Source organism: Oratosquilla oratoria, chromosome 21 (genome assembly GCF_046742065.1).
Source record: "Oratosquilla oratoria isolate Oo_2021 chromosome 21, ASM4674206v1, whole genome shotgun sequence".
Classification (NCBI taxonomy): domain Eukaryota; kingdom Metazoa; phylum Arthropoda; class Malacostraca; order Stomatopoda; family Squillidae; genus Oratosquilla; species Oratosquilla oratoria.
The window spans coordinates 58,344,139-58,371,638 of NC_134797.1; the positions used below are offsets into that span (position 1 = coordinate 58,344,139).

Consider the following 27,500-nt stretch of genomic DNA (forward strand, 5'->3'; position numbering starts at 1 on the left):
GAGGTGACTAACTAGCCGGGAGGGTCCAATGACTATGCAGTGACAATGGGTTGTGCCATTTGGGGGTGGTAGGGTTAGATAATTAGCACTAATTGGATCTACGTCACGCTAGGAGCGTGTTAAATGCACACTAGCCCAAGGCACGGGAAAGTTTGAACACACATTACAGTATCTGATGACGCCAATAGATATTTCATATTTAACCACAGGAAACCATTGTGTATGTACGCGGTTCCTCGTGTGAAGGGGACCCGGGACTCACGTTTACATTGCGGGGTGTCCCCGCTCCACTTCTTGTCCGGGCCGCAGTGCCGCGTCGAGGGACCGACGATCATGAAGCTGAAGTTACACGTGTAGGTCACCACAGAGTTGTACGAGACCGTGATGAAGATGGCTTTCCCGTTCGCCGGATTCGCCGGTATGTCGCACTTGACCGCTGTCCAAGGGGGGCAGAAGAAGGAGACAGGCGTTAGAGTGTTTGTACTACGTGATGGTCATATGTCTCTACATGTATGTATTGTATTATATGTATGTATTAAGAATGAAGGAGATAGGCATTAGACGAGGTGTCTATACTGCGTGATGGTCATATGTCTCTACATGTATGTATTGTAGTATATGTATGAAGAACATAATGAAGGAAACTGCAGGAGATCATACGGCCTACACTAGGCAGTATGTATGCATGTATGTGCGCATGCATGTATGTGTGTATGCATGTAATGTATGCTTTCATGTATGCATGCACGTATGTTTGTATGTATATATGCATGTATGTATGTATGTATATATTTATGCATGTATGTATTGTATCCTTTCATGTATGCATGCACATATGTTAGTATGTATATATGCATGTATGTATTGTGTGCATGTTTGTATGCATGCATGTATACATGTGTTGCATGCATGTTTGTATGCATGAATGTATGTATATGTGCATGTTTGTATGCATGCATGTATGTATGTATATATGTATGTGTTGTAAGCATTCATGTATACATGTATTGTATGCATACATTTATGTAGTATGTATATATGCATGTATGTATGTAATGTGTGCATGTACGTTGTATGCATGAACATAATTATGTGGTATGTATGTATGCATATATGTTTTGTATGCATGCACGTATGTATGTATGCATGTGTTTATGAAGACACAAGAAGACCAAGAAAGGAAGAAGTCGACTTACGTTCACAAGAGGGCAAAGCCTGGGGGCTCCACGAACCGTCGTGTTGGCAGTAGTGGTTGGCGAGTCCCATGATCTCGTAGCCCGTGCGGCAGTGGTAAGTCACCCGGCAGGAATACGTGTAGCAGGATCCCTCCTTGATGCCGTTCTCAATCTCCCCTGGGTCACCGCAGGATTTCGCTGTGGAAGACCAATGACCGGGGTTTGGTTGGATTATGTGAATGACACACAAAAGGTCAACACATTTTTTACTCCACTATGTCCTGGAGTTGCAAATATGAAATAGTGGTGAAAATGAGGATTTTAGGTAATGTAGTCGTAAAATGGTGTTGGGTAATGTTTATGTCAGCTAAACTAAATCAGGGGAAAAAAGGTTAATTTGTGCAGCATTTTGGCTTTCCCTGTACTAGAGCGTGCCGGAAACCTCTTGCATTCTAAAATTAAAAACAATTATTGCTATGCGATTGGGTATTGTCAGTATATATATTGGTCAAGGGTCTCTTACTGACGAGAAGGTATATGTATATATTCCTGTACGTGATGAGAATATATGCTATTATTTAAGTCATGTCTTCGGGCGAAGCTCAGAGCTTTTGTCGTAGTACTGGCTATTATACATAATCGCACCACTGTTGTGGAGATTATCAATAATACCATTGTGACAATCACAACTCGAATATTTGCGAATTATTATCTAATGCATCCGTTTCCAGGAAAATAGTTGATATTACCTATCATACGACGTAACCCTATTATTAATCACTTTTATAAGCTTCCTCGCTCCGATATTGTGGCAGCTACTGTAACTCACATGATAGTTCTGTCCTCTTGTTACCTGTCATGGGGCCAAAGTCATGACCACCATTGTCGTGGTGGAAAGCGTCATGACGGAAAGACGTGTTCCCCAAGCCAAGGCTCAGGATTAGGGTAAAAAGCCCTAAAAGCCTGACCTGGCGAGAGCGAAACCAAGCCTTATGGTTTTCCCCTGGAATCCCCGGAATCCTCGCAAAGAGAAAGAGGAGTGGGAGGGAGAGAAGGAGGGGCAAAGGATAGAGAAAGAAGAAAGTGAGAGAGGGAGAGAAGGAACGGCAGAGATAGAGATAGAAAAAAGGGGGAGGAACAGAAAGAGAGAGCAGGAGGGACACAGAGATAGAGAAGGGGGAGGAGGGAGGAAAGGGAAGAAAAAGAGAGGGGAAAGAGAGAGGGAGAGAGAGAAACGTGCTTTATCGCGTGATTGTTGAATGTTCAGGCAATGAAGGCTGCAGCTTCCTCAGGTTGTGCGCATGCGCGCTCAGACGTTTATTTAAGCTGAGGTGGGAACGCAGAGATGTATTCTCAACAGTGACTCCTACCACATGTATGATTTTCTCTTGTGTAATAGATATTTTTGTGGGTACTGCCCGCTCACCTTTTGAAACATTTAGGTGTAACACGTCATAAGTAGTGAATTGTAAAAATCTATCTTCGTTCACAATTGAATATTCTATTTTTGCCCATTCGAATTTTCCACACCTTTTCGATGAGGTGTTTTCATTGTTTTATTACCGGATGCCTTCTGGGCCTATTATGAGGCTACCACCTGAAGTAGAGTTGTAATATGCTATACAAAAGCTTCCCGGACACTTGACGGACATTTGGCCCACGGACACTTGATTGACGGACATTTGACTAAACGGACATTTGACAGAGTGAACATGTGGATAAATGGGCATATGGCATAGATACAAATAGGATGAGAAGGTAATATCATTGCGTGTATTTTTTCAAATGTACCGAAGGATAAATATTTTAACGTGATTGTTTTATTAGGATTTTAGGTGCTAGTATCGGCGTAGTGATTATGCGAACGAGGGAATGGAACCATTTCAACATAAATTAGTTGCAGCTTAGTTGCTCGTTTGAACAATTTTGCCACGCCCAAACCAAAGCAACATTAACTAGTTTGCGTAAACGCCACGCTGCACATAGGAAAGATGTTATGCTGTGGGGTGAGCAGGAAAGAGAGGGGGAGAGAATAGAAGGAAAGGTAGTCAGGGGTGTTTTATAAAAAGGTAAAGGCGGAAGTTGAAGGGAAAATTGTGGTTTTACTTGTTTAGGGAAGCGTGACGGTATCATTTGAAACAATCTAAGGGATTACGAAGGAGACAGATGTGAAAGCAAATGTATCGTAGATGTAGAAATAAAAAGGATAACGGAATATGAAAACGGATTCTATGTAACAGAGGTCTTAGGGCGTTGTACCAAGCAACAGTCATTTACCCATAACACAGAAGTAACAGGCTACACGGGCCAAGAAAAAAAAAATGAAATAGTTTATCCTAATGTTCTATTTTCACATTCTTCCAAGTTTAAAACATTTTTTTCCCAGGTCTGAAAAATTATAAAAACATAAGCAAGTTAGACGTAGAATTTGTTTCCTTCTACGTACTTACCTTAAAAATGATACATTTACAGGGTCTAGAAATAGAAAGTCACTTTCTATGTATGGAATAGCGACATCTTTACTTCGCATTGAAGCAATAACAGGCCACAGTGAGAGAAAACCTATTGTTTCTCATATATTCCAACCTTACAACTTACATAAATTGTACTTGCCTTACATAGTAATCACTCTATAATTAGCATGAGAGTTAATGCTCGTAACTTTAAGGGAGAAAGAGGGTAGATAGATAACTTTAGGGGGTAGGACAGGCCTGTGAAAAGTATTTAGCAGACAATAAGGACTTGTTATTCTTGAGTGTAAGGGTTAGGGCGTCATGGATTTGGGGAAGGCGTATGAAAAGGTTCAGAGCGAATCTTCATGGATCGCGCCACAAATATGTAAAATAAATTAAAGTCTGTTGAAGGTGGTCAAACGTTATTACACGAGTAGTAGTGTACGTAGAAAGGCGGCAGTAAAGAAGATTAACAGAGGTGAATGTGCAATTAAACCAGGGATGTGTGATGACACCATGGTTGTTTAACGTGCATATGGATAGGCGTTGTCGCCTGAGAGACTGATAGTATTGATCTATAAGATTTGCCCTTCAAGAATAAGATGTGATGTTCTAACTGTGCTACGAGTTGCAGTGTTAGGAGCGTCGATTAATAAGCGTACATCTGCAAGTCCATTCATCTACCCTGATGAATAGAATCCTAGGATACTGTGCTAACTACAACAACGAAAATCTTGTCAGAAAATATCGGGAAAATTGTTTCAAATGCTCTTGAGAGGTCAAACCACTGTACATTTCATAAAAGTCTCAAAACTCATGTACTGTTTAAAGACTCTTGTATAGGCAGTCTCTTGCACTCCTGGACAAAGAAGTCAACATTTAGATTTATACTTACGTATGCACTCAATTTCCGGGCCAAACCACTGCATGGTGCCGTTGTACAGGAGGCACTTGGCTCTAGAGAAGCCCTTCGTCATGTAGCCCTGCTGGCACGAGTACTGGAGCGTGTAGTTCACCTCGAAGCGGGTTTGTGCTTCCGGCACATTGTGTCGTGCGTTGGCAATCAAGGGGGGGTCCGTGCAGTACACTGAGGAAGGTGAGAGAAGCAGTGTGATTGACCCGTGCTGTGCTTTTGGGGGAGGGGGATGAGTGGGTTGGGGTTGGTTAGTGGTCGTGGTGATGGCAACAGTGATGGTGATGATGGTAACACTACATTTAATTGTAACAATGATGACGTGGAAGTGATGGTGACTATCAGGGGGAACACTTAATGCTACACTCGTTCATGTATTTGCTTCAGATGGCCTTCTTGGATAAAAGGCTCGGTGAAAAAGTCTATATTGTGCTGCGCGAATCGTCATTGGGGAAAGTAGACGACAAGTTCCGAAACGGTCCTTCAGGATGTCAGTCGTAGCATCCTTGTCTTGTAATTAGACAAGGTACAGTCAAGGGTTTGATTCTTAAAGACATCTTGAGGCTATTTACATCAAGGAGTTCTGACCATAAACATTCAGTCTAATATATAGCATACCATTGTTTAACTCGCTTTTACTTCACAGGCCAAGTTTAAAACCTTGTTCGCCATCTTCCCCCCACCTCTTCCTCCTCCACCTCCCTCTGCACCCATACTTACCTCTCTTCTCCCTCCCTCCTAGGGCTAATGAAAGATTATTAGGATATTTTGGGCACATGGAAAGAATGAAGAAATATTATCAAAAGAGGTATGGAAAGCATGGTTGGATGGAGTAAACTTGAAGGGACGACCAAGGATGAGGTAGATAGATGGGGTGAAAGGGGCTTTGAACAAGAGGGGAATGTCAGTTGAGGAGGGAAGGGAGAAGGTAGGAGATAGGGGCGAGTGGAGAGTGGTTGTGTGTAGATGATATTTTGACGCATATCGAAGGGATTTCTACCCGTCTTCTCTATTTTACGCATGAGGGGATGAAGAGGGAGGGTCGCCGTGTAAGTCAATCGGCTTTTCTGTGGATGTGCTGTGTTTTGCTTCATTGCTTCTGACCCGGGAAGTGGGTGGGAGACAGGGATGACCTTTCATCCACGAGGAGCTAAGATGAGAGGGAATTAAGGGTGGATGATAGTGGATTGGGTGGAAGTGGGAGCATGGCTTGACTGACTACCTCCATGATAAATATACTACGAAAACGCTTTACACCAGACAGTGCCAACTTTGCTCTTCCATGCTTTTAGTAATATAAAATGTTCATAAAAATGCTGTCGAAGTCCTACTCTTTGTAACATGGTCTTTCTGTGCTGTTCCATGATCTTTTTAAAGTTTACTGCATCCTTCTGTTGACAAGATAAGCAGCCTTCTTGAACCTTCAACAGTTCATTGATCTTTCCTCGCATGATTTTGTCCTGGCTTCGCTTGCTTTTATGATACTGAAGTGATTAGGTTTCCCATTTGCCAAAGTCTCATTTTCTCTTCTAAGTTACTTTCTGAGCCAAGTTTGTGTATTTTTCTTGTTCAAACTTTCATTCTCAGCCAAGAAAAATAGACTCATGGGAGAAAATAAAACTCACAAGCAAGTTCAACTCTGTTGCAAATTCTCATACTACCATTATTGTAATTTTGTACCCTGTCCTCTCCTTTTGATTAGGTCCATAGGTTCAAGTATTATCCTGATCAATTTCACCAATTGGATTATTTTCCTTAATTTGTGGGAAACCCTCAAAATTAGTAATTTGAAATGTACAAAATGAAATACATACATACATATATATATACATATACTGTATATATATATATATATATATATATATATATATAAATGTATTTATACATACTCGTATATATATTCATATCTATAAGGAAAAAATCACACACAGACTTTATCCCAAACTTGGGATAAAGTCTGGGTGGGATTTTTTCCTTATAGATATGTATATATATACGAGTATGTATACATACATTTATATATACATATACTGTATATATATATATATATATATATATATATATATAAATGTATGTATACATACGCGTATATATATTCATATCTATAAGGAAAAAATCCCACCCAGACTTTATCCCAAACTTGTAACCACCAATTTTTGTGAGTGTTTGTGTGTGTGTGTGTATTCACTTGGTCTTTGGATCACGTGTTGGACTCGTGATCGACAGCTATTTCCCTCCTGGAAGAGAGCTCAGAGCTCGTAGGTCCGATCTATGGGTAATGCTATGACCTTGCACACACACACACCCCCAACTCCCCGCCCACGAGAGTTGGAGTAACACCCCTCAGCGCTGCGATACTGATATATTATTTCAGCCCCGGGCGAGGGTCGAACCCGGACCTCCGTAGTGGCAGGCCAGAGCTCTAACCACAGCGCCATGAGAGGTGTGTGTGTGTGTGTGTGTGTGTGTGTGTGTGTGTGTGTGTGTGTGTGTGTGTGTGTGTGCGTGCGTGCGCGCATGTATGTGTGTATGCCTGTGAGTGTATGTGTTTGTTTACCTTTTTGTTGTATACAAGAAAGGATCAATGTTGTGTAAGAAAGAGTAATTGTGATCACGGCACTGTATGGAGCAGAAACTTGGAATATACTGGAGGCAGAATGGAAGTGAGATGAACTATTTAAAAAAATGTGATAGTTGTTACAGGGGTGAATCGAGTGAGAAATGTGAAAGTAAAACAAACAACACAAATGGAAATAGTTGTCAGATAGGGTAGATCAAATGCTGAAGTGGTTTGGGGAAAGAATGAACGAGAAGGGACTAGCAAGAAGAACGTGGAAAACAAAAGCGGATGGAATTAACTTAACAAGAAGGCCAGAAATAACGTATAAATGGGTTTTAATGTCTATATAGTGGGTGTGTGATTTGACTTGGCCATCACCCTACAGAGAAGAGAGACAAACAGACAGACAGAGAGAAACATGCAGAAAGGGAGACAGAGAAGGACACACACACACACACACACACACACACACACACACACACACACACACACACACACACACACACACACACACACACACACACACACACACACACACACACACACACACACACACACACACACACACACACACACACACACACACACACACACACACACACACACACACACACACTATACAAGAACTTAAGATCAAACTGGATGCTGAAAGATACAAAAGCGGGTTACTACGAGTATAGCTCTCTTCCCGTAAAATACAACTAGTTGAAATTGCTGATGAATTTGATTTTCTCCCGTGAGTCTAATTTTCTTGTCTTAGTACGGAAGCTTGAACAAGAAAAAGACACAAACTTAGCTCTGAAAATAACTTAGAAGAGAAAATGATAGTGTGAGGCGGAATTTGGATGCATATGTTATGTCTATCGAACAGAAAAACGTGTAGAAAAATAGGAACAAGTAAAGGGAGAATAAGACGAAAAGATGACGCGCCACAGAGGGCTGGTCTCATCTGCTTCCTAAATGATTTTGAATAGATATGGATGGAGGGGCTTTTTCATATGACGAAGCAGTCGAGGTAAACCAGATCCGGCGTGAGAGGGGACAGAGATGACCCTTCACATATGAAGTGCTCAGATGGAAGAGGCGTTGAATGGGATTTAATGTTTATAAAGTGGGTGTGTGCTTTGACTTGGCCATTACCGTACAAGAAAGAGAGATGGACTTGGCCATTGCCGTACAAGGAACAGAGTGTCAGAGAGAGAGAGATGATAGGATAAGATGTTTTAAGTGGTTTATGCCTGTTTTGTCTTTTATATTTGGTATGAGTTCTGTGGGTCGCCATAGTATGATTTCTTTCAATATATCAATATTTGGGACCATACAGAAACAGCATGTTACCAAGTGGGTGCAGAATAACCTTTTTAGATTAATAGATGATAGCTGTACGCTACCAGTCCCAATATCTTATTTGTGTTATTTGAAGTTGTCGAATCCGTCTGTGGAGGTCCTTTGTCTTTCTACATTGCCTCTGGTCCTGACAGTGTGCTGGGACCAGAGATGGACCTTTATCTGCAAGGAGCTGAGATAAAAGGAAGCAAATGGATGGTGGGTGGATGTGGAGTGGATGAAGGTCTTGACTGGCCTCCATCACCTCGATATGATTACGCCTACGTAGGCGTCATTAGACGCGAGTGGGTACACGAGGATGTCGGGGTCGGTGTCTTGATTATATATGTGTATGTATATATATATAAAATATATATATATATATATATATTTAGAGAGAGAGAGAGAGAGAGAAGGACATTCTGACAGGTTGACGTAAGCGGAGTAGAAAACACACCCCATGTATAAAATGTCCAGAACCTGTTTGTACACCATTCCTTCGAAAAAGCATACCCGCGAAACTAGTCAGGAATAAAGTCAAAACTAAGACTCCTGTGTTTCCTACTCCGCTTACGTCATACATTATATATATATATATGTGTGTATATATATATATATATATATATATATATATATATATGTATATATATATTAGTTGTATATGAATTACCCCCGTATTCGGTGAACTGCTTTGATCACGTTTTCTGTGTTTATTATTACTCAGAGTAAAAGAGAACAAGTAATACAGCAGTGACTTTATATTTTATGATGCGAGTAGTGTGTTGCATCGTACATTTGGCAGCCAATGCTGCGCACAAGAATTTGATTCGTTCTGATGTGGTTATAAGGAATAAAGACTGGTACCTCTCTGGTGAAGTTTATGCCCGCAAAACATATTCGAACAAAGCTAATCATGGAGTACCGACGATCTGCTATTTGATTGGCGTTTCTTACTGATAAGAGCGAAAAAAGAGGTTGCAGGTGAATGTATATGCAGGTTTTGTTCAAGCGGATTTTACCATCCCCAAGCTCTTAGTTTCTGGTTCTTTGTATTTTTGTTTTCAAAAATATATATATATATATATATATATATATATATATATATATATATATATATATATATATATATATATATATATATATATTTTTTGTCCTTGTATGCGGATGGCATAAAATTCTTGAAGTAAGGGAAATTTATTTGGATGGATTCTTGTAGTAAGAATTCTCGTCTTAGGGAATGGTTCAATTGTTATTTTATCGATTCATCTCTTTATATGGGTAGTTACCATCAACAAGGAATTATGAGAATCCGTAGCTCAACATTTTTGGCTGTCCAAGTAGAGCAATGAGTATTTTTTTTTTTTTTTTGGCAGAGTATGTAATAATAGTCAAAGATTGGTGTTATCGATTTCGTCAAGATAGCTCTAGCACATTATTCTACCTGTTCTGTCAATAATGTTGAAATACAGTCTCATAACTTCTTGCTAATTATGTTTACCCAAGGAAAAAATATAAGAGTTGAAAGCCACGTTTGGACAATTTTCTGAGATAAGGTTCCTCACCATAAGAAGACTCTTAGAATTCTATTTTATCACAAGAATATAGTTATGTATAGTGTGGAAGGATAACTAAACGCAATAAAAAAGATACCAGTATTTAGGGAGACCAGATGGGTCTAATGGCATAGCTGAGCAGAAGATTGCAGGATCATACCGGTTGCTTGATATTACCCACATGTTGTTTATGCACTGCGACTTCTCTTGCAGAATCATGCTTCAGAAATGCAGCAACTGTGGGTTCTACAGGGTGTGGTACGACTCTAAATAATGGTACTCCTAACCTAACCAAACCTAACCTAACCACATAACCCTAACATATTCCACCTAACCTAACTTAATCTAACCCTCTAACCTAACCACCTAACCCTAACCTAACCCCAAACCTAACCTAACCAAACCTGACTTACCCTAACCTAATCACCTAACTCTAACTTACCCGATCCTAACCACATAATCCTAACCTTAAACACTTAACCTAACCTACGTAAAAGAAAAGAGGAAAAATCACAAAGCCAGAATATTCTCCAGCTCGCCATGAAAAAAAGACCTGCCTCCCACTGAAAATACACCTACGTACAAGATAGGAACTTTGTCACTTTTATCAATATTTCTGCAGCAGTCACCTTGCTCCGTGATGCATAGGTCTCACAACTACCATTTTGTCTAATTTTTTTTTTCTACAAAATACGGGAGAATACCAGCAGTCATAACTACTCTCATCAGGCAGCTAGAACCACAAACATGTATTCCTTGCAGAGAACAGGGTAAAAGGAAATGAAAATCAGTATATGAATATATACTGATTTTTAACAAGTCCTCTATAAATATTCAACTACATCCCTATGTATTGCTCCTTTCAATTCATACATTTCTCTCTGGTCGCTGGCCGAGCGGGTTAGGGTGTTGTTACATGCGGCGAAAATCGAGGGGATGGTGGCTCGAATCCTGCCACCGGCAAAGTTGAACGAAGACCATGATTCATTAAACTCCACGTTACAATATCCACGTTAAACTCCCCCCCACCCGTTAGGGGTGGGGGGGAGTTGTGACATTAAACTATAATATCTATGTACAGGATATTTATGTCGTGTACCTGTTCATTCATTGGTTGTTTTTTCATGGATTTGCTTCATTAGATGAGATGATATTCTGCGCGCGGCCTCATTAAGGACGGATGATTCTCCACGAGCATACACTGTTCTTTGTAAATGATACAGAAATACAAATCTCTTACGACCAAAGGGGCTGCTACCAAGAAGAGTTTGATAAAAAAAAAGGGGGAGGGTGCATGGAAAGGGTTAATAATAGCTGGCTAGTGGTTGCCACAGATAAATACAAATGCGATGGCTTGGTGGTAGACAAAAAGCAAAACAAAGAATCACATGCACCGCGAGGATGTACAAGCAATGTATGTTATCAGTATTCCCCTTATTGCATTATGTAATTTTTTATACATATGTTGCAATATAGGGTCCAAGGCTGTTGTGAATCATGTAGCATTGCAGATATTGCAGATGGAAACAATCACGTGCTGGATATATTGTAAGTGTTGCAGTCGGGATTTGAGCGAGGCAATCATTGAACACAGATGTAAATGTTTTCTGATCTAAAGCGGATATATTCTATTCTGATATTTCATGGCCTTTTCAAATCAATGGGTTCTTCTCCATATACATCAATCATTTTCGCTTTCCTTGTTTGTTTTTTTCTCTCCACATTTTGCCCTCGTCTCTTGCTTTTCCTCATCCCCTTACGTATTCTTCTTTCACTTCTTGTAGTACCTACTGTTTGTTGTCTGAAGTAGTGTTTACATTTACATCTTCCTTTTCTGTCCAGGATCTCCCGTTGTATAATTATCTTGTCCTGCGACACTGCTTCTGACTCGAGGCAGTGGGCGAGATGCAGGGATGACCCGTCATCCAGGAGGAGCCCAGATAGGAGGGAGGGAGGGAGGCGTGGTGAATGGAAATGCGAGTGAGTAATGTGGGGATGGAATGAATGGGAGTGGATTTTATGCCTTTGTTTTTTGGCTATCTCCCTTGTAAGGGGGAAAAAAGTTTTTGGTATATGTATGATTGTACTTTATCATTTCACTCACCTGTTAGTTAATCTAATATTAGTGACCTTTTCATATAAAATCCAAGTATTTATTTATTTTTCCTACATATCTTCGTCTTACTATTTTTATGTTCGTTTCTCCCTACACTTATTTGTTTTCTGATCTATCTTAACCGGTACGTAAAAAATTGGGTTCAATTAGCTGAATTAGGTTTCATGGTTGCAAACAAAAAAATACAACGAAAGGGTCGATCGTGTGGTGCATTTACCTTTGCAGGAAGCATTAGGAAAATATACGAAAGAGAAATCTTCACTAAATGGAGCAATATTCTTCCTCAGTTGACCTTTGTACAAGTTTCTTCTTATTTTTGTTCTCAATACAGAGATATGACCAGATGAGTTCTGAACCTTTTAGATACTGAAGCGGTGCTAGCCACGGGAATAACCGAAGTATCATTGAGGCAGACGGAAAAGAAAAATAGGCACACGGAAAGTTAACCCATTCAACTCCGATGACAAGATGTCTTGTCATTTGGTCAAATAAAACAAAAAATCATAATAAAACAACAAAATGTTTGATGATCAAACAGCACCAGAAAAATATGACGTCGTCAGTCCTCCTCCTCGAGGAGGAGGACTGACGACGTCATATTTTTCTGGTGCTGTTTGATCATCAAACATTTTGTTGTTTTATTATGATTTTTTGTTTTATTTGACCAAATGACAAGACATCTTGTCATCGGAGTTGAATGGGTTAAGGAACTAATCAAGAAAAGCTATCAAGACAGTGCATGATATTTTCTTTTTCTTTTTCTTTTTTCTTAACTGGGGTTTGGGTCGAAGTTGGGTTGGAGGGCCACAAAAAAAGGGCTTCAGTATTAAATTAAAAAATGTGTACAACCTATTAGGCGCAACAAGTCTGTATTCGCTTTATTAGATTTGGTAAATAGAAATACTACAGGATTGAGCAGTTTTTACCAAGCTCCTCATAAATAACACCTTAACTGATAGTTCTTTGCTTTCTCTCGGCTAAATAACATACTTTTTTTTTTTTTTTTTTTAAATAACGTCCCATGACAGAACTCAAAATAATATACATATACCAAAGGCTCTTTTCCCCCCTTACACGGGAGGTAGCCAAAAGATAAAGGCATAGAAACCACTCCCACCCATTTCATCCCCTACAGTTGGCCCAAATTGGTGTCCAGTTCTCACTGGATATGAGCTCAACACCTGTGAAAAAAATAGTCTAGTAGCAGCCAATATATTATATAAGCAACTCAAGGTCGAGGTGTTAAAGAAAACGGGATGAAGGTCATCCAGCCCAACATCTGCCCACGTCCCCAGTATTACATTTTTTCAGGGACCAGAGGGTTTACTAGGCTGACGGAAATTCTTTGACAATAGCTAGATTCTTCTCTTTTCTTCTTTTTCTTCTTTTCCTCTTTTCTTTTAAGTACAATAAGCCAACGATGCTTGGCCTCTTTCATAGCTGATGGCAGTTGACGTCGTTTTTCCTCAGGTTTCGTCCAGGCCATGTCATTCTTCTCAGTGGCGAGAAGATTGCAGTCTTTCTCGATTAGCTTCTTTTGTATTGGGTGGTACGCTTTCTTTCGTCCTCTCTACTGCCCGTGAAATTTCATTAATTCCCGTGAAATTTCCCCATTTGTGGAACCCCTTCCGCATATTTTTTCCCCTAAACTAGCTATCGCCAGGCTACACTATCTCTTCTGTGGTCCCTAAGTGTAGAAGCCACAGACTCTCTCGAAGAACCCATTCCACACATAGGGACACATATCCTTTCATTCTATCTACGGAGAGCATAAGCTATTCATCTCTCCATAAATCTGTGTTTCCAAAGGAGTGACAGACATCAGTTGACCCTCCATCGCGCCGGATGCACCTTTCCTTTTTGTCCCAGAAGCGAAAGGGGTGTATAATTTCTCTATCTCAGCTATTCATATCTTGCCTCAAACCACCCTTTCTCACCCTACCTTCCCTTCTTTCTCTTTCTCTCACATTATCTCATCCCTTCTCTCCCCGACATTCCTTTTCCTATTATGTACTACGGTCCCGCATAGTTAATTTCTCCCTGGTCCGTGCCCAATTGTACTTCTCCCGTCTTTCACCTCGCTCTCTTTCCGTTCCTTTTCCTGCTTCCCCCTCTTGCCACTTTCCAGACTTGAGTTCAGCTCCTTCCAGGACCCGCCCGCGCGCCTCCAGCCCCCAGCCTCCCTGCTTCGTACCCAATTTTACTCCTCCTTTCTTTCACCTTGCTCTCTCTCCTTTCCTTTTCCTGCTTCCACCCTCTTGTCACTTTCCAGACTTGAGTTCAGCTCCTTCCAGGGCCCGCCCGCGCACCCTGGAAGCTGCCAGCCTGAAGCCTTCATTCTTCGAGCCGCTGCCTCCTTATCGCGCCAAGTGACCTGCCGGCTCCCATTCACTCCCCACCCCCTCTCTCTCTCTTTTCCTCTCTCTCCTTTTTCTTTCTTTCGTTCGTTCTTTGTTATCCTTTACTCTCTTAAGTAATCTCTCGTTCTCTCACATTTTTTTTCCTTCTCCTTTTTTTTTGTTAGTACCCCTCCCTCGCTCTCTCTCTCTCTCTCTCTCTCTCTCTCTCTCTCTCTCTCTCTCTCTCTCTCTCTCTCTCTCTCTCTCTCTCTCTCTCTCTCTTTCTATCCCTCCCTTGTTCCTCTGTTAGTCTTTCTCTCTATTAATCTCACTCATATTTTCTTTCTTTCTTTTTTCCTTTTTCTTCCTTTGTTAGCCTCTCGCCATCTCTCTCTCATTCGCTTCTTCTCATTAGCACGGCTTGCCATATCTTTTATTCATCTTTACTGCCAGAGTTTCCTTCTCCTCCATCAAGCTTGAACTCCTTCCCCACCCTTACACACACACACACACACACACACACACACACACACACACACACACACACACACACACACACACACACACACACACACACACACACACACACACACACACACACACACACACACAAACTGCTGCTGCGGAGTCTGCTTCTTTCCCTTATTACTGAAGACTTCCGACCAACGTCTGGGAGACGAGTTCTCCTCAAGTTCTTCTGTTCATTCTCGCTTCTTGGGCGAACCTCTCTTTTCTCAAAGACAAAGAAATGTGTATTTGAAATCTCCAATTCATTTTCCTCTCTTTTATGTATCCTTCTGCTTCCTCCTATTCTTTCTCTTTCTCTTTGTCCTAATTTTACTCTTCTTCGTCCTGCTCCTCTTTCCCTTCTTCGTCCTCTTCCTTTTCTGTCTCTTCTCATCTTCCTCTTCTTCCTCTTCGTCGTCTTCTCTTATTTCCTCCTTCCTTTTTTGCCTCCTTTTTATGCTTTTCTCTCTTTCTTCCTATTTTTTCTCGTATTTCTTTTCCCTCTCATCCTTCTCTTCCTACTTTTTCCTCTTCCTCCTCTTCAGCTTCTCTCCCTCCTTTTCCTCCATCTTCATATCACAATTTCTTCACGTTATTTCATTCTTATCTTTCTTTCAACAACCCTTTTGCTTCTTTTTCGTCGTTTCGTCTTTCTTCCTCATTCCTCTGTTCTCTAATTTCCTTATTTCTTATTTCATCTTACTTCTTCAAGCCTCTATCCTTTCCTCGTTTTCTTTCCTCCTCTTCCTGTTTCCCACCCCTCACGTTTGACGCCTAACTTCCTCTAAGCTCGGGTTTCCTCTCCTGCTCCTCCCCCTCGTCCTCCTCCTCCCCTTCGTCCTCCTCGTCCTCCTTGTCCTCCTCCTCGCCCCCCTCCTCCTCGTCCTCCTCGTCCTCTTCCTCGCCTCCCCTCCTCCTCGTCCTCTTCCTCGCCCCCCCTCCTCCTTGTCCTCTTCGTCCTTCTCCTCGCCCCCCCTCCTCCTTGTCCTCTTCGTCCTCCTCCACGCCCCCCTCCTCCTCCTCCTCCTCCTCCTCCTCCTCCTTCGCTCTCCCACTCTCAGCGCCTTCCCGCCTTCCTGCTGTCGAGACAATTACCGTTTTCGCAGTGGTCGATCTTCTCACTGGTCCTTTGCCCTCCCCCCCCCTTCTCTCTCCCTATTTGGCGCTTTCCACAGGAAATTCGCTTTCTCACGCTTAATTTCTCCTTCCTATTTCGGGGACCAACCCATCAGATGATTCGCCTTCCCTATTTGAGACATGGTCCTCGTCAAATTGGTTTTCTTGTACTCGATTTCTTCCTTTCTGGTTGGCACTCTTCACGTCAGGCTTGCTTCTCCACGCGTAACAGCTTCTTCCCAGGTGCTTCCACCATCACTTTTGTTTTTCGAAAACCATCACTTTCCTAATTTGGCTTCCTACCCATAAAACTCACTCTCCCACCTAACTTTTCCCTCCTATTTGGCACTCTCTCCCATTAGATTCACTTCTCCATAAGGAATCGGTCTCGTTTGAACCAGTGTGTTGTCACCTATTCAATTCTCTTTAGTTTCTTTCTTCCCGTCTTTTCGCCTGCCTGTCTTATTCCGCCCGTCCACTTATTTCTGTCCTCCTCGTACATTTCTCGCAAGGTGTCTGTCTCTCTGTCTACCTATCTATCAGTGTCGTTGCTTCTCTCTTTCTCCCTTTATCTCTATTTCTGAATGGTTCTCCTTTTTGTCTCTGTCTTTCTGTCCCCTGCTCTGTATCTCTCTGCCTGTCTCTCGATGTATTTCACTTATGTCTTTGTCTCTCAGTTTCTTTTTCTCACTATATCTCTCTACCTCTGGTTGTATAACTATATATTTGTATCTCTTTTTTCTGTAAGCCTGTCTGTCTCCCAATTTGCCGATCTCTCTTTTTCTATGCCTCCCATTCTTTCTCTGTATCTATCTCTATTGTCTGTGTGTCTGGCTGTCTCCCTGCCTATCTGTCTGCCTGTTTGTCGATCTGTCTCCCTGCCTATTCGTCTGTCTGCCTGCTTGCCTGTCTGTCTGCCTGTGCGTGTTATCTTCTGAGCTATGTATCTGCTTTAATATTTATTTTCCAACCAAATCACGTTTTTCTATATTTACCTATTTTTGGCATCTATTTCAGTTGAAACCCCCCTTTCACTCCTTATCTTTTCCACCATTTACTACTTTTTCTTTCATAAACTTTCATTCCTTCTCCCAATTTCTCCCTTTCTTTCTGCCCCAATTTCGTCCTCTCCATCTTCCCCTCCTTCACCTCTGGCTTAGTCGACCCAACCTTTTCTCTCCAATTCACCCTAATTTCCAAATATCTTCATTTCCCTTTTCGACCTACGCCTTCGGTCACCCTCTCATTCTCCCCTCTTTAGCTTTTTTTCAGTCGCTCTCTATTTTCTTTCCTTTCCTTGCTTATAAGCACCCCCTGCCTCGCTCCCCTCTCCACACCCTCTTCTCCCTTCCACCTTCTCTTCCCTTTCGTTCTTACGAGTATGTTCTCGGTCGCCTTTACTTCCTCTAGACCCAATTTCCTCGTCTCTTCCACCTCCATTCCGCAGATCATTATAGATAGAACTTGACCGCAGGTTACTTCTTGAAAGAAGTGCCTCAGCGCGCGGTTGTGGTACGAGAATATTTGGGAGTAAAGACGGGCATGTGGTGAATATATTATCCTTTTTTGAGAGTCTGACTTTAGTCCTACAGAAGGAGGACGAGGAAAAAGGGAGCGCGAGTGATAGGGATTTGTAGAAGTTTTACAAGTTAAAACAGTGTTAAGCTAATGATGAAAAAACACTCGTTCTTCACTGGGGTCTTTACCCTGAGGCCAGTTGAAATATCGGGGTGGTATCTAGAAGAAAGAAATTATGGCACCCGGCTCGGTCCGCAATAGTCATACATAATAATTGAAAGTGGAAATCTACGGTCTGCGAGACTCATGTTTCAAAATACGAGAACTTTCTGGAAAGTTGCATTTTTTTTTAACAATGAGAACGAAATCGTTGTTACAGTCATAGAACTAACGAATGAGACCAAAACAATCGCGTATGATTAATTATTTTTTGGTAAATACGATGATAATAAACACCAGGATATATAATTATGTATAATGTATATGTGTATATATATATATATATATATATATATATATATATCATATGTATATATATATGTATATATATGTAGATATTTGCGTGTGACCACTTCCTTTATAAGCGATAAGAAGTCTTTTAGTATACAGATTTGTGTACGTGTGTGCGTGAGATTGCGTGTGTCCGTGTGTGTGCGTGTGTGAGTGAGTGCGTGTGTCTTTGTGTGAGTGTGTGCGTGCGTACGTCTGTGTTTATTTGTAGGTGTTTTTTGTGTACGTATGTGTGTGTATCTGTGTATATATATGTGTGTGTGTCTGTGTTTTTGTGTGTATGTCATCGTTCTTCTGTACATACGTAAGTGGTATAGTTCACGCCAGGACACTATAAGCTATGGCTGAAGTCGATAACTTTGTCTTATGTCCTCCGACTTCCAAGACAAGTAGACGACACTAGATGATGCTGGAAGATTGGAACAAGGTTCCGTGTCTTATCAAACATGATCGAAACAAATCCGTCACTCAGAAGTCTATGGGTACGTACACACAGCTACATATATACATACGTACATATATTCTTAGTATCCTTTGTCCTCCTTCGTTCTCTCCTAAACCTGCTCTTCCCTCAATCTTATTTCACCCCTGCTCAGGGGTTGTGAGCAGTGACCTCTCCTTCCTTCAACAATTCTCTGATCTCATCCTCTCTTTTCCTTTGTCATCTCCCTCTCCTTTCCCTCTTCTTGGGTCGCATCTCAGTCTTATCATTTCTTCTCGTATGCTTTGTCTTCTCATTTTTTTTTTCATTCTTCTTCCACTTCTTCCTTTTTAAACACTTACTTTTTAGGCGTAAATATTTCTTCTAGAAATCTTCCATGCGTTTACTACTTCCCACATATTCTCATTTTTTTTCTCATCCTTTTTCCATTTCTCCCTTTCTCAACACTTTTACTTGCTTTAGGCGTAAATATATCTTCTAGAAATCTTCCGTCCTTTTACTACTTCCAAGTCTGCCCTCTCTGCGTCTATTGATATAACGTTCATTGCAATTGTTTATTTCTTGGACCTTAAGGTGAGGTGCTTACACAAAGAGTCGCTTAGCTGCAAGCAAGGTCGTGATTTTTACCAGTGTGCCCTCTCTGGTAAAAAAACAGACACTAAATGTCGTTGGGTTTAAAATCAGACCCGCGGCAGGCAAAGTTGGAACGAACATAACGAATATAACGAACATAACGAATATAATGCGCCATTCAGCGCATTTGAGCTTATTTGATTTCAGTCTCTTTCTCTGTCTTGTATTCGCTTCTTTTTGCCCTCTCTCGCAGTCCAAAGTCTCATGTCACGCTGTGGCTGATGGACTCCCCAACCATAACTGTCCTTGTCTTCAAACAAGATTCTCCCTTCCTCCAGCAGAATGGCCTCCTGTTCCCCTCTTTTTTCCCCTTTTTTATCCTTCCCTCTCGAACTCGAACCATTGCCTTACCCTCTTATTGACATATATCCCAATTGCCATACCATCCTCCTTCGTTGATATTTACTCCAGTTCCTCTTTCTTGAGTTTTTGTTGACATATACTCCACTTCTTTTAGTTTTTCTTTTTTCTTGACTTACATTATAGTTCCTCAGGCTTTCGTTTTCTTTACCACCTATCCAAACTGACTTGATACCCACTTTTAGGGAACTTTATCTTATTTTTATGCCTTACCAGGGGTTTCTCACTTCCCACAGCGAGGGAGAGGGATGGCGAGTATTCATTATTGTTTACTTGTATCAAATTATTTTTGCCATCCTCCTTTGACGACTTTTATTCCAATTTCTTTGCCATCGTATCTTTTATTAACATTTGTTTCAACTCCTCTTTTGTCACCCTCTTTTGTTGCCTTCTGTTCCAGTTAATTCTCTGCCATCCTTGTTTGTTAAAATTCATTCCAATTCTTATACCGTATTCTTTTACTAAACTTAGCCCAAACATTTGCAAATCTTTTGCTTTACTCTTATGTTGACCTCTATTTTAACTTTTTGGCAACTCTTTGTTGACTTTTAATCCAATTATTTTTTTACCTTCTTACATTATTTTGACATCTCAATATAGTCTGTAATGACGTCATGCGGGGTGATCTAATAGAGGCGTTCAAGTGGATCAAAGGCTTTAACAACAAGGGTGGTGCAAACAAGGTCATCATATTAAAACAACAGGGCAGGACTCGCAGTAATGGTTATAAACTGGACAAATTTAGATTTAAAAAGGAAATAGGCAAGAATTGGTTTACTAATAGGGTGGTCGACGAATGGAATAAACTTAGTAACCATGTAGTAAGCGCTGAAACTATCAGTTGTTAGAAACGATTAGACAACTTTATGGATGGGGATGACAGGTGGTGATGGATACGGAGCTGCCTAGTGTAGGCCTTATGGCCTCTTGCAGTCTCCTTCATTCTTATGTTCTTATGTCGTGTGGGAAGATTTTCGTTCCCCACTCTCTAGCCTAGAGGTGAAGGCATGGCAAATTCCTTTTTCTCCAGAATTCTTTGCAATCCTTCCTCGCTTTCACTCTTCCCTCCATCCCATACAGAAAAAACTCCCCACCAATCATTTTCATCCACTTTTTTCAACCCTTGCCAGCCTCAAGTTTCTCTCTCTCTCTCTCTCTCTCTCTCTCTCTCTCTCTCTCTCTCTCTCTCTCTCTCTCTCTCTCTCTCTCTCTCTCTCTCTCTCTCTCGCTCTGTCACTCTCTCTGTCTGTCTCTCTCTGTCTCTCTCTGTCTCTCTCTGTCTCTCTCTCTCTCTCTCTCTGTCTCTCTCTCTCTCTCTCTCTCTCTCTCTCTCTCTCTCTCTCTCTCTCTCTCTCTCTCTCTCTCTCTCTCTCTCTCTCTCTCTCCCTCTTGCTCTTCCTTTCTTTATTTTTGTCTGTCTCTTCTTCTCTACCAAATCTCTGCCTCTCTCCTCCTATAGCATTTTCCAAAGTAACACTACTTGATCTTTCTCTTTCTCCTCCTACTTCTCCCCTCCGCTTCCTTTTCCTCCTGCTCTCCTTATTTTTCTCACATTGCTCCCTGTTACTCTCTTCCTCCTCCTCCTCCTCCTCCTCCTCCTCCTTCTCCTTCTCCTCCTCCTTCTCCTCCTCCTCTTCCTCCCTCCATTCTTCTTCCTTATTTTCTTTCATCGCTCCATCCATCTTCCTTTTCTCCCTAATCTCTCGTAGTTACTCTTGGTCCATTTAACCAAAGTTCTCCTTTTGGTTCTCAGCAAAACCAAAGACTAAAGCTTGACCTTTCCGATTATCTCTCCTGTCTTCTTTACCTAACGGCATCTAGAATCGTACTTCTTTTCTTTCTCCGATTCTTTTCCTACTTTACTTTTATTCCATTTCTTGTGCCCTTCCCCTCCTGTTCCTCCTTTCTTGTTTCATTCCCTCTTGTCCTCCGCTCCACTTCCTCCACTCCACTTCCTCCACTCCACTTCCTCCACTCCACTTCCTCCACTCCACTTCCTCCACTCCACTTCCTCCACTCCACTTCCTCCACTCCACTTCCTCCTTTTTCTTGTTCTTTCTTCTTCTGTCTCCACCACTACGCCGCACCCGAATTTTTGTCTTCTTTTCCTCCTCTCATTTTCTTCCACCTTCAAATCCTATTCTTGCTCCTCCTCCTTTCTCTTCCTCCCACTTATCACTCGTCGGGTTGGTTTTCGTTTGGTTCATCTTCTTTTTGGTTTCCACAATCCCATCCTTGTTGTCCCTTTCTTCTACCTCATTTAGGGAAGCTATACTTTTTTTTTTCTGTGTTCGGAAACCAATAGTTAGTTTTACTGAGCTGCGTGTTATCACTTCGGTAGCGACGGGGTCAATTCGATCTCAGTAGCTTCTTCCGTACCAGATGTCATTCAGGATTCTAATCTGATTTACCCAGGCTATTTGACTGAATCTCTGTTATCAAGTTTATTAGCAGTTATAACATGTCTTGTACAAACTCCTCAATTCCTTTCTACAGCTCTTTCATTTCTTCGTGTTCCCTTTTGTTCCAGAGATCTTCTTCGTTTCGTTCATATTCTCTGAAATCTTGTCAACATTTTCATGTATCAGTAATTTATCAGCATTCCTTTTTTGGCGTGCTTCAAGTAATCGCCTCCTCTTCGCTGTACCTGAAGAACGTCTTTCTCAAATATACTCCCTATTATATCAGAAGTTACTTCTGGTACCCACTGTTTTCTAGGCTTTGGAACTTTTTCTTTGAAAACTTTTCGATCAGAAAGCTCCAGGTTGCTCCCAAGAGGTAAAAAAGACCGTTGTTCTCGTCATATACATCTGAGTCTAGTCTCTACTTATAGAAGTCTCTTTATGCTAAACATAATTTTAACAGAAAACGAGTTTCTAGTGAGTAGTTATTCATCATTGTTCTTCAAATAAAGAAATAAATATTAGTCCCATGGACCTCTTAATAAACTCAAACACTTCAGTGGTGAACTTGTTTTAACTGCTTTGCTACAGTCATCATTTGAGTTCGTTGAAACGATATGTTATACAGTTACAATCAGATGTTAACGTGTTCTGTACCGGATAATATTTTGTACGTGTCCATAGAAAACAAGCTTCATAAAGATTGAACATAAAAGAGCGCCAGTGCTTGAAGAAAAGAAAGATGGTATTTTGAATCGTATCATATTTTGTACTGCCAAATGAATTTATATCTACATTTGTCAGTGGTAGCGAAGTGAACTGTATAAAGGAAGAAGGATTGACATTTTCCCTTGTAAATTTTGCTGAATAAAACAGTCTAGGGGAGTTAGAGAAAAAAGTTGATTACCTCGCAGTACGCAAGGAAGTTTATGCTTTTCCAGTGATAAACATATATCATGTACACAACGTAATATGCACAGAAATCCAATGTTATCCTCGTTATCTTTCTCCTTATCAACATTGATACATTATCAGTATTGATATTGTCATTATAAACACCGTTGTATTTCTACTCATATTAATCATCCATTATTTCTTTCTCCTCTTCCTCCCTCTTCTTTATCTCTTCGTTTCCATTTCCTCCATTTGCTTATTTTCCTAGTTTTCTTTGTGTCTGTGACTCAGAAACCTATATTTGTCTTCATTAGCTCTTGGATCTGCATTTGCTTGTTCAAGTTTCCCTCGCTGCCGACTTCGTCATTTATCATCATAATTTACTACCCCAGAGCGCAGTAAATAAGAGAGTAATACATTATGCCGATATTAAAGCGGAGTGTTTTCTAGTCTGTTCTCGTGTTAGGGTAATGTTATTTAGCCAGGATATGGAATATAAAATTGTCGTTCCCGTCCAGGGAGGTGGAGATTGTGAGTGACAAAATACCCTATCAAGGAGCGAAATAACTGAAAGTTGGAGCACCACGTGACGTCATGTCGACTCTAAGGACATTTTCAACTATTTTGAACAAACTTTGTATCCTTAGACTTTGACATATATGCTATAAAGTATTAAGTTGAAAAGTTACCCAGGCTTCACGTCTAAACTACCTAAGGCGTACATGTATACATTTAAACGTCTCTTTCAATATTCAGTGTGTTTCTTTTGGGCCTCCATTTGATAAGTAAAGTGTTAGGCAATTTGAAAGCTTCGACGTGGTCGTCCCAAAATATGTAGAGACGAAATAGAATCATTTGTCAGTGGAACTGTTTTGCAAACAGATCTTTGAACCCTTCTCTTAATTCACAGATTAGTGGTATATGATTCCTAGATGTAGGAATTGTCTTCCTAAAAAAATGTATAGGGCTTGAAAACGGTGCTGTTGTGGGCTGTCTTAGGGTTAAATTGGCTGCCCTGGGTTAGCCCACTTGTCTGTGAAAGCCCTGATTGCGCATCTCTATGTAGATAATGTCAACTCTTCCACCCGACGGCGTGGGTGACCATTTGTCCATCTTGTGTGACAAATGACTTTTCCTCTCGTAGCTCTGTTCTTTGAATTCCTTTTGCTTGTTCTCCATTATTTTGTTTGTGACTCCTACTTTCTTCATTCTATGTGACATTTTCCTGTATATTTATTCATTGATTCTTTTATGTCTTGTTCTGCATTGAGAATGAATTTGTGTAACTTCGAAACGTTGGTACAGAAATCTCTTCTAGTTTGACTACCCTGCCTCAGTATTATAATGTCCTTTGCTGATCTTCTATATGCGTATTTCTCCTTTATATTTCTCTTCTTCCCTTTTATTTATTTATTTTTTATCAACTTGTTTATTTTTTTGCCTTCTTCCTGTCTTTCACCATCTTCCTGTGAGGGAAATGCTACGTCTTTTATTTATTTATTTATTTTTTGATATTCAGTTTTATGTCTTACTACTTGCCCTGCATGGAACTTAACCCTCCTCCTACAATGATACACTTCTCAGATTACGTTATGGCTAATAACATCGAACAAACAAAGGATCCTGCCCAGTAAGGCTCTGAATCAAAATACCTTTGGACCCGGAAACACTTGGGCTCTTTGAAGACGAGGAACCATTCAGTGGGGCCAGTGCCGTGCATAGCTGCACGCGCCCTTCTATTACAATCCATTCCAACACCGCCGATCATTCCTGGCAATCTCCCAGGCAGCCCCGTTCCAGCTCTAAGTAGAGACGATTTATCTAACGCGACCATGATCAATACAGACATTTCCCTGCTCTTGTCCATTCCGGTTCACTGTTCATGAATCTTGGCTTTCTTGATAAAGTTAGTATAGTCATTATTATATTATCATGTTTTCATCTGGACAATATTGGTTTATACACCTCTTCTCAACATTTTTTTTTTCATTTTGATTAATGCACTTCGTTGTTAAACGATTTTGTATTGCCTTTCAACACTATTGTTCTTCTCCACTAAGGATTTTTGTTTATATTGTGCCCTTGGTTTTAACGTATGGTTGGCTGTTTCCTTACCAGTTTTATAATCAGCTTACCAGAGTTTGTTGATTATTTGGGTTCAAATGGTACCAAATCATGGAAATCAAATATGCAAAAGATTTCAATTGGAATATCCATTATTGTATTACTTTGATAAAATAGATCCAAGTAAATGATATATTCTGACCTCGATGTTGTTTTTAATTCACCATTCATCAGACCATGTGAGTCGATGAATTTAATCAATTAATTGGAAAATGACTGATTTTCTTTATCCATTCGCGCGCATATAAGCTGGGTTTAGGTTGTCTATAGTAATGTATTCAGTACAGAGATGAAATCTCTTTGACTAGGATTTGAATGTTTATATAAAGGGACTATTTTTCACGTTCTGTATTTGATTTCCAGGTGGAGGTGTTTGAATAACTCATAGTTCATCTTCTTTCTGCTCATCTTTGTGTACATTTTTTTAACCCTAACAATTATAACTCCTTTTTTTTCTTTCTTTTTTCTTTTCTTTGAACATAATGAGAGTTATGAGTATTTGATATCATCTCACTTATTTCAAACAATTTACGTTTTGTAACCAAGTGTCACTGTACGCATTTGGCGTTTTATTTGGGGCGGGAAGGGCGTCTGCATGGAGGCTTGCTCGAAGAGACTGTGGCGACTGACGTCAGCATGTGAGAGGAGCATCGGATTTCCTGGTGTATGTTATCAATTGATGATATTTATTTCGAGCTTCGGGGCTTTTCTTCGGCTGAATAAAATCGCCAAATGGTAGATACAATGGAGGTACAATTTGTCAGCAGTGAAAGACGTATAAAAGCTCTTCCTCTTATATTTCCTTCATCCTATTACTCTGCATCCTATCTGTCTCTCTGTCTTCAGTTTCCTCCTTTTTTTGTCTTTTTCATTCACCAACTTCCCATTCTTCCAAATGTTCCCCCGTTTCATCCTTTAAATACATGTTTCCAATGTTCCCTCGTTTCGTCCTTTAAATACATGTTTCCAATGTTCCCCCGTTTCGTCCTTTAGATACATGTTTCCAATGTTCCCCCGTTTCATCCTTTAAATACATATTTCCAATGTTCCCCCGTTTCATCCTTTAAATACATGCTTCCAATGTTCCCCCGTTTCATCCTTTAAATACATGTTTCTAATGTTCCCCGTTTCATCCTTTAAATACATGTTTCCAATGTTCCCCGTTTCATCCTTTAAATACATGTTTCCAATGTTCCCCGTTTCATCCTTTAAATACATGTTTCCATACAGTTCCTCCACTACGTTATTTTTCATCAGTTGCACATGCTTTCCTTCTTTGATTCCACTTGTTTTGTTCCTCTTTCTCGCTCTATAACCTACTAATTTATAATTTATGAAAATCAAATAGAAAACAAATAAGTTGATAAATGATTTATGGATAATTAGGACAGAATAAAAAAAAAAGTCCCGCGTAACAATGCTATGCAAAAGCCACACATTAACACGAAGAAATAGAATATAGTCAAAACAAAAATAGTTAAGCGAAGCCTGAGAGTTACGGTTCAACAATGTCAATGAAAAATTCTCTGCCAGGAGGTTAAATTAAACAGTGTGTTGTACTTGCTCGCTCCCATTTCCCAAGACAATAACTCACTGTCGTATTCCCCCACCCATCCCCGTCTGTCCATTCCCTATCCACCCCTCCCCATCCCCTCCCCCTCCCCCTCCCCCTCCCCTCACCTTCCCAGCCTTTGAACTGAGCGAGGTTTTACTAAACTATTTGGTATTTCCATCTGAGAGAACATTGTTGCTTAGAAGTTTAGGAAACTTTGTCTGCTTTTCTCGTTAAACCTTCTCCTTTTCCTTGCCTTACTTTATCTTGCATTCTCCCCCTCCCCCTCATTCATCTCGTCCATTGTTACCCCTCTCCCTTACATCTGTCTTCGTCCCTTTTACACTTTTCTCACCGTTATTTCCATCTCTCCTCTCTCCATCATTTTCTTTTTTCTTCTTCTTTCTCTCATTTGGTTATCCTTCTTGTTTACTCTTGTTCGTATTTCCTCCATTTTCTCTTTTTTTCTCTCCCTTGCGTCCTCGTTCCTCTTCTCTCCTTCATTCTCCTCCATCTACTCCTACCCTTCCTCCCCTTTTCCCTCTCCTACTCTTATTTCCTCCTCCTCTTCCCTCCTCTTCTTTCTTCCTCCCCTTTCTCCACCTATTTCACACGCCCCGCCTCCTCTACTTTTTCTTTTCCTCCTCCGCAGGCCCAAAGAGTTTTCTTGCCACGTCAAGGAGGCGTTATCGGAAGATTCTAAGACTTCCACATATGTTACAAATGGTTTTCGTACCATACTCTGGAAATGGTACCTCTTGTTTCCGTTTCAACTTTACCCCCCAAAAAACGGATATCCCTTCCCCTCACCTATTTTTCCATGTATCATTGCGATTTCTTATCTGGAAGCAGTTTCTGGGGGTGCTGTAGCAATACAAGACAACACAACACAAAATAGCTTTCACTAATAATTCTACGTGTGAATAATGTGTAAGGTTAGGATTTTTCATTGGGAAGCGATTGGCCTTTAGCCACTGTATTTGGAGTGTCTGGGTAAGTTCTAATCA

General features: G+C 40.7%; 1 protein-coding gene across 4 annotated transcripts in view; it reads right to left on the reverse strand.

Annotated features, from left to right (window-relative positions):
- The window catches only part of Hasp (Hig-anchoring scaffold protein), a 773,651-nt gene that overhangs the window by 133,846 nt on the left and 612,305 nt on the right, over positions 1-27,500 (reverse strand). For all 4 annotated transcript variants that reach the window (XM_076205010.1, XM_076205012.1, XM_076205011.1 and 1 more), the window contains exons 6-8: positions 4,524-4,715; positions 1,197-1,373; positions 263-436 (exon numbers count right to left, since the gene is read on the reverse strand). In XM_076205010.1, coding sequence (XP_076061125.1) covers positions 263-436; positions 1,197-1,373; positions 4,524-4,715 — 543 coding nt within the window. The remainder of the gene's footprint in view (positions 1-262; positions 437-1,196; positions 1,374-4,523; positions 4,716-27,500) is intronic.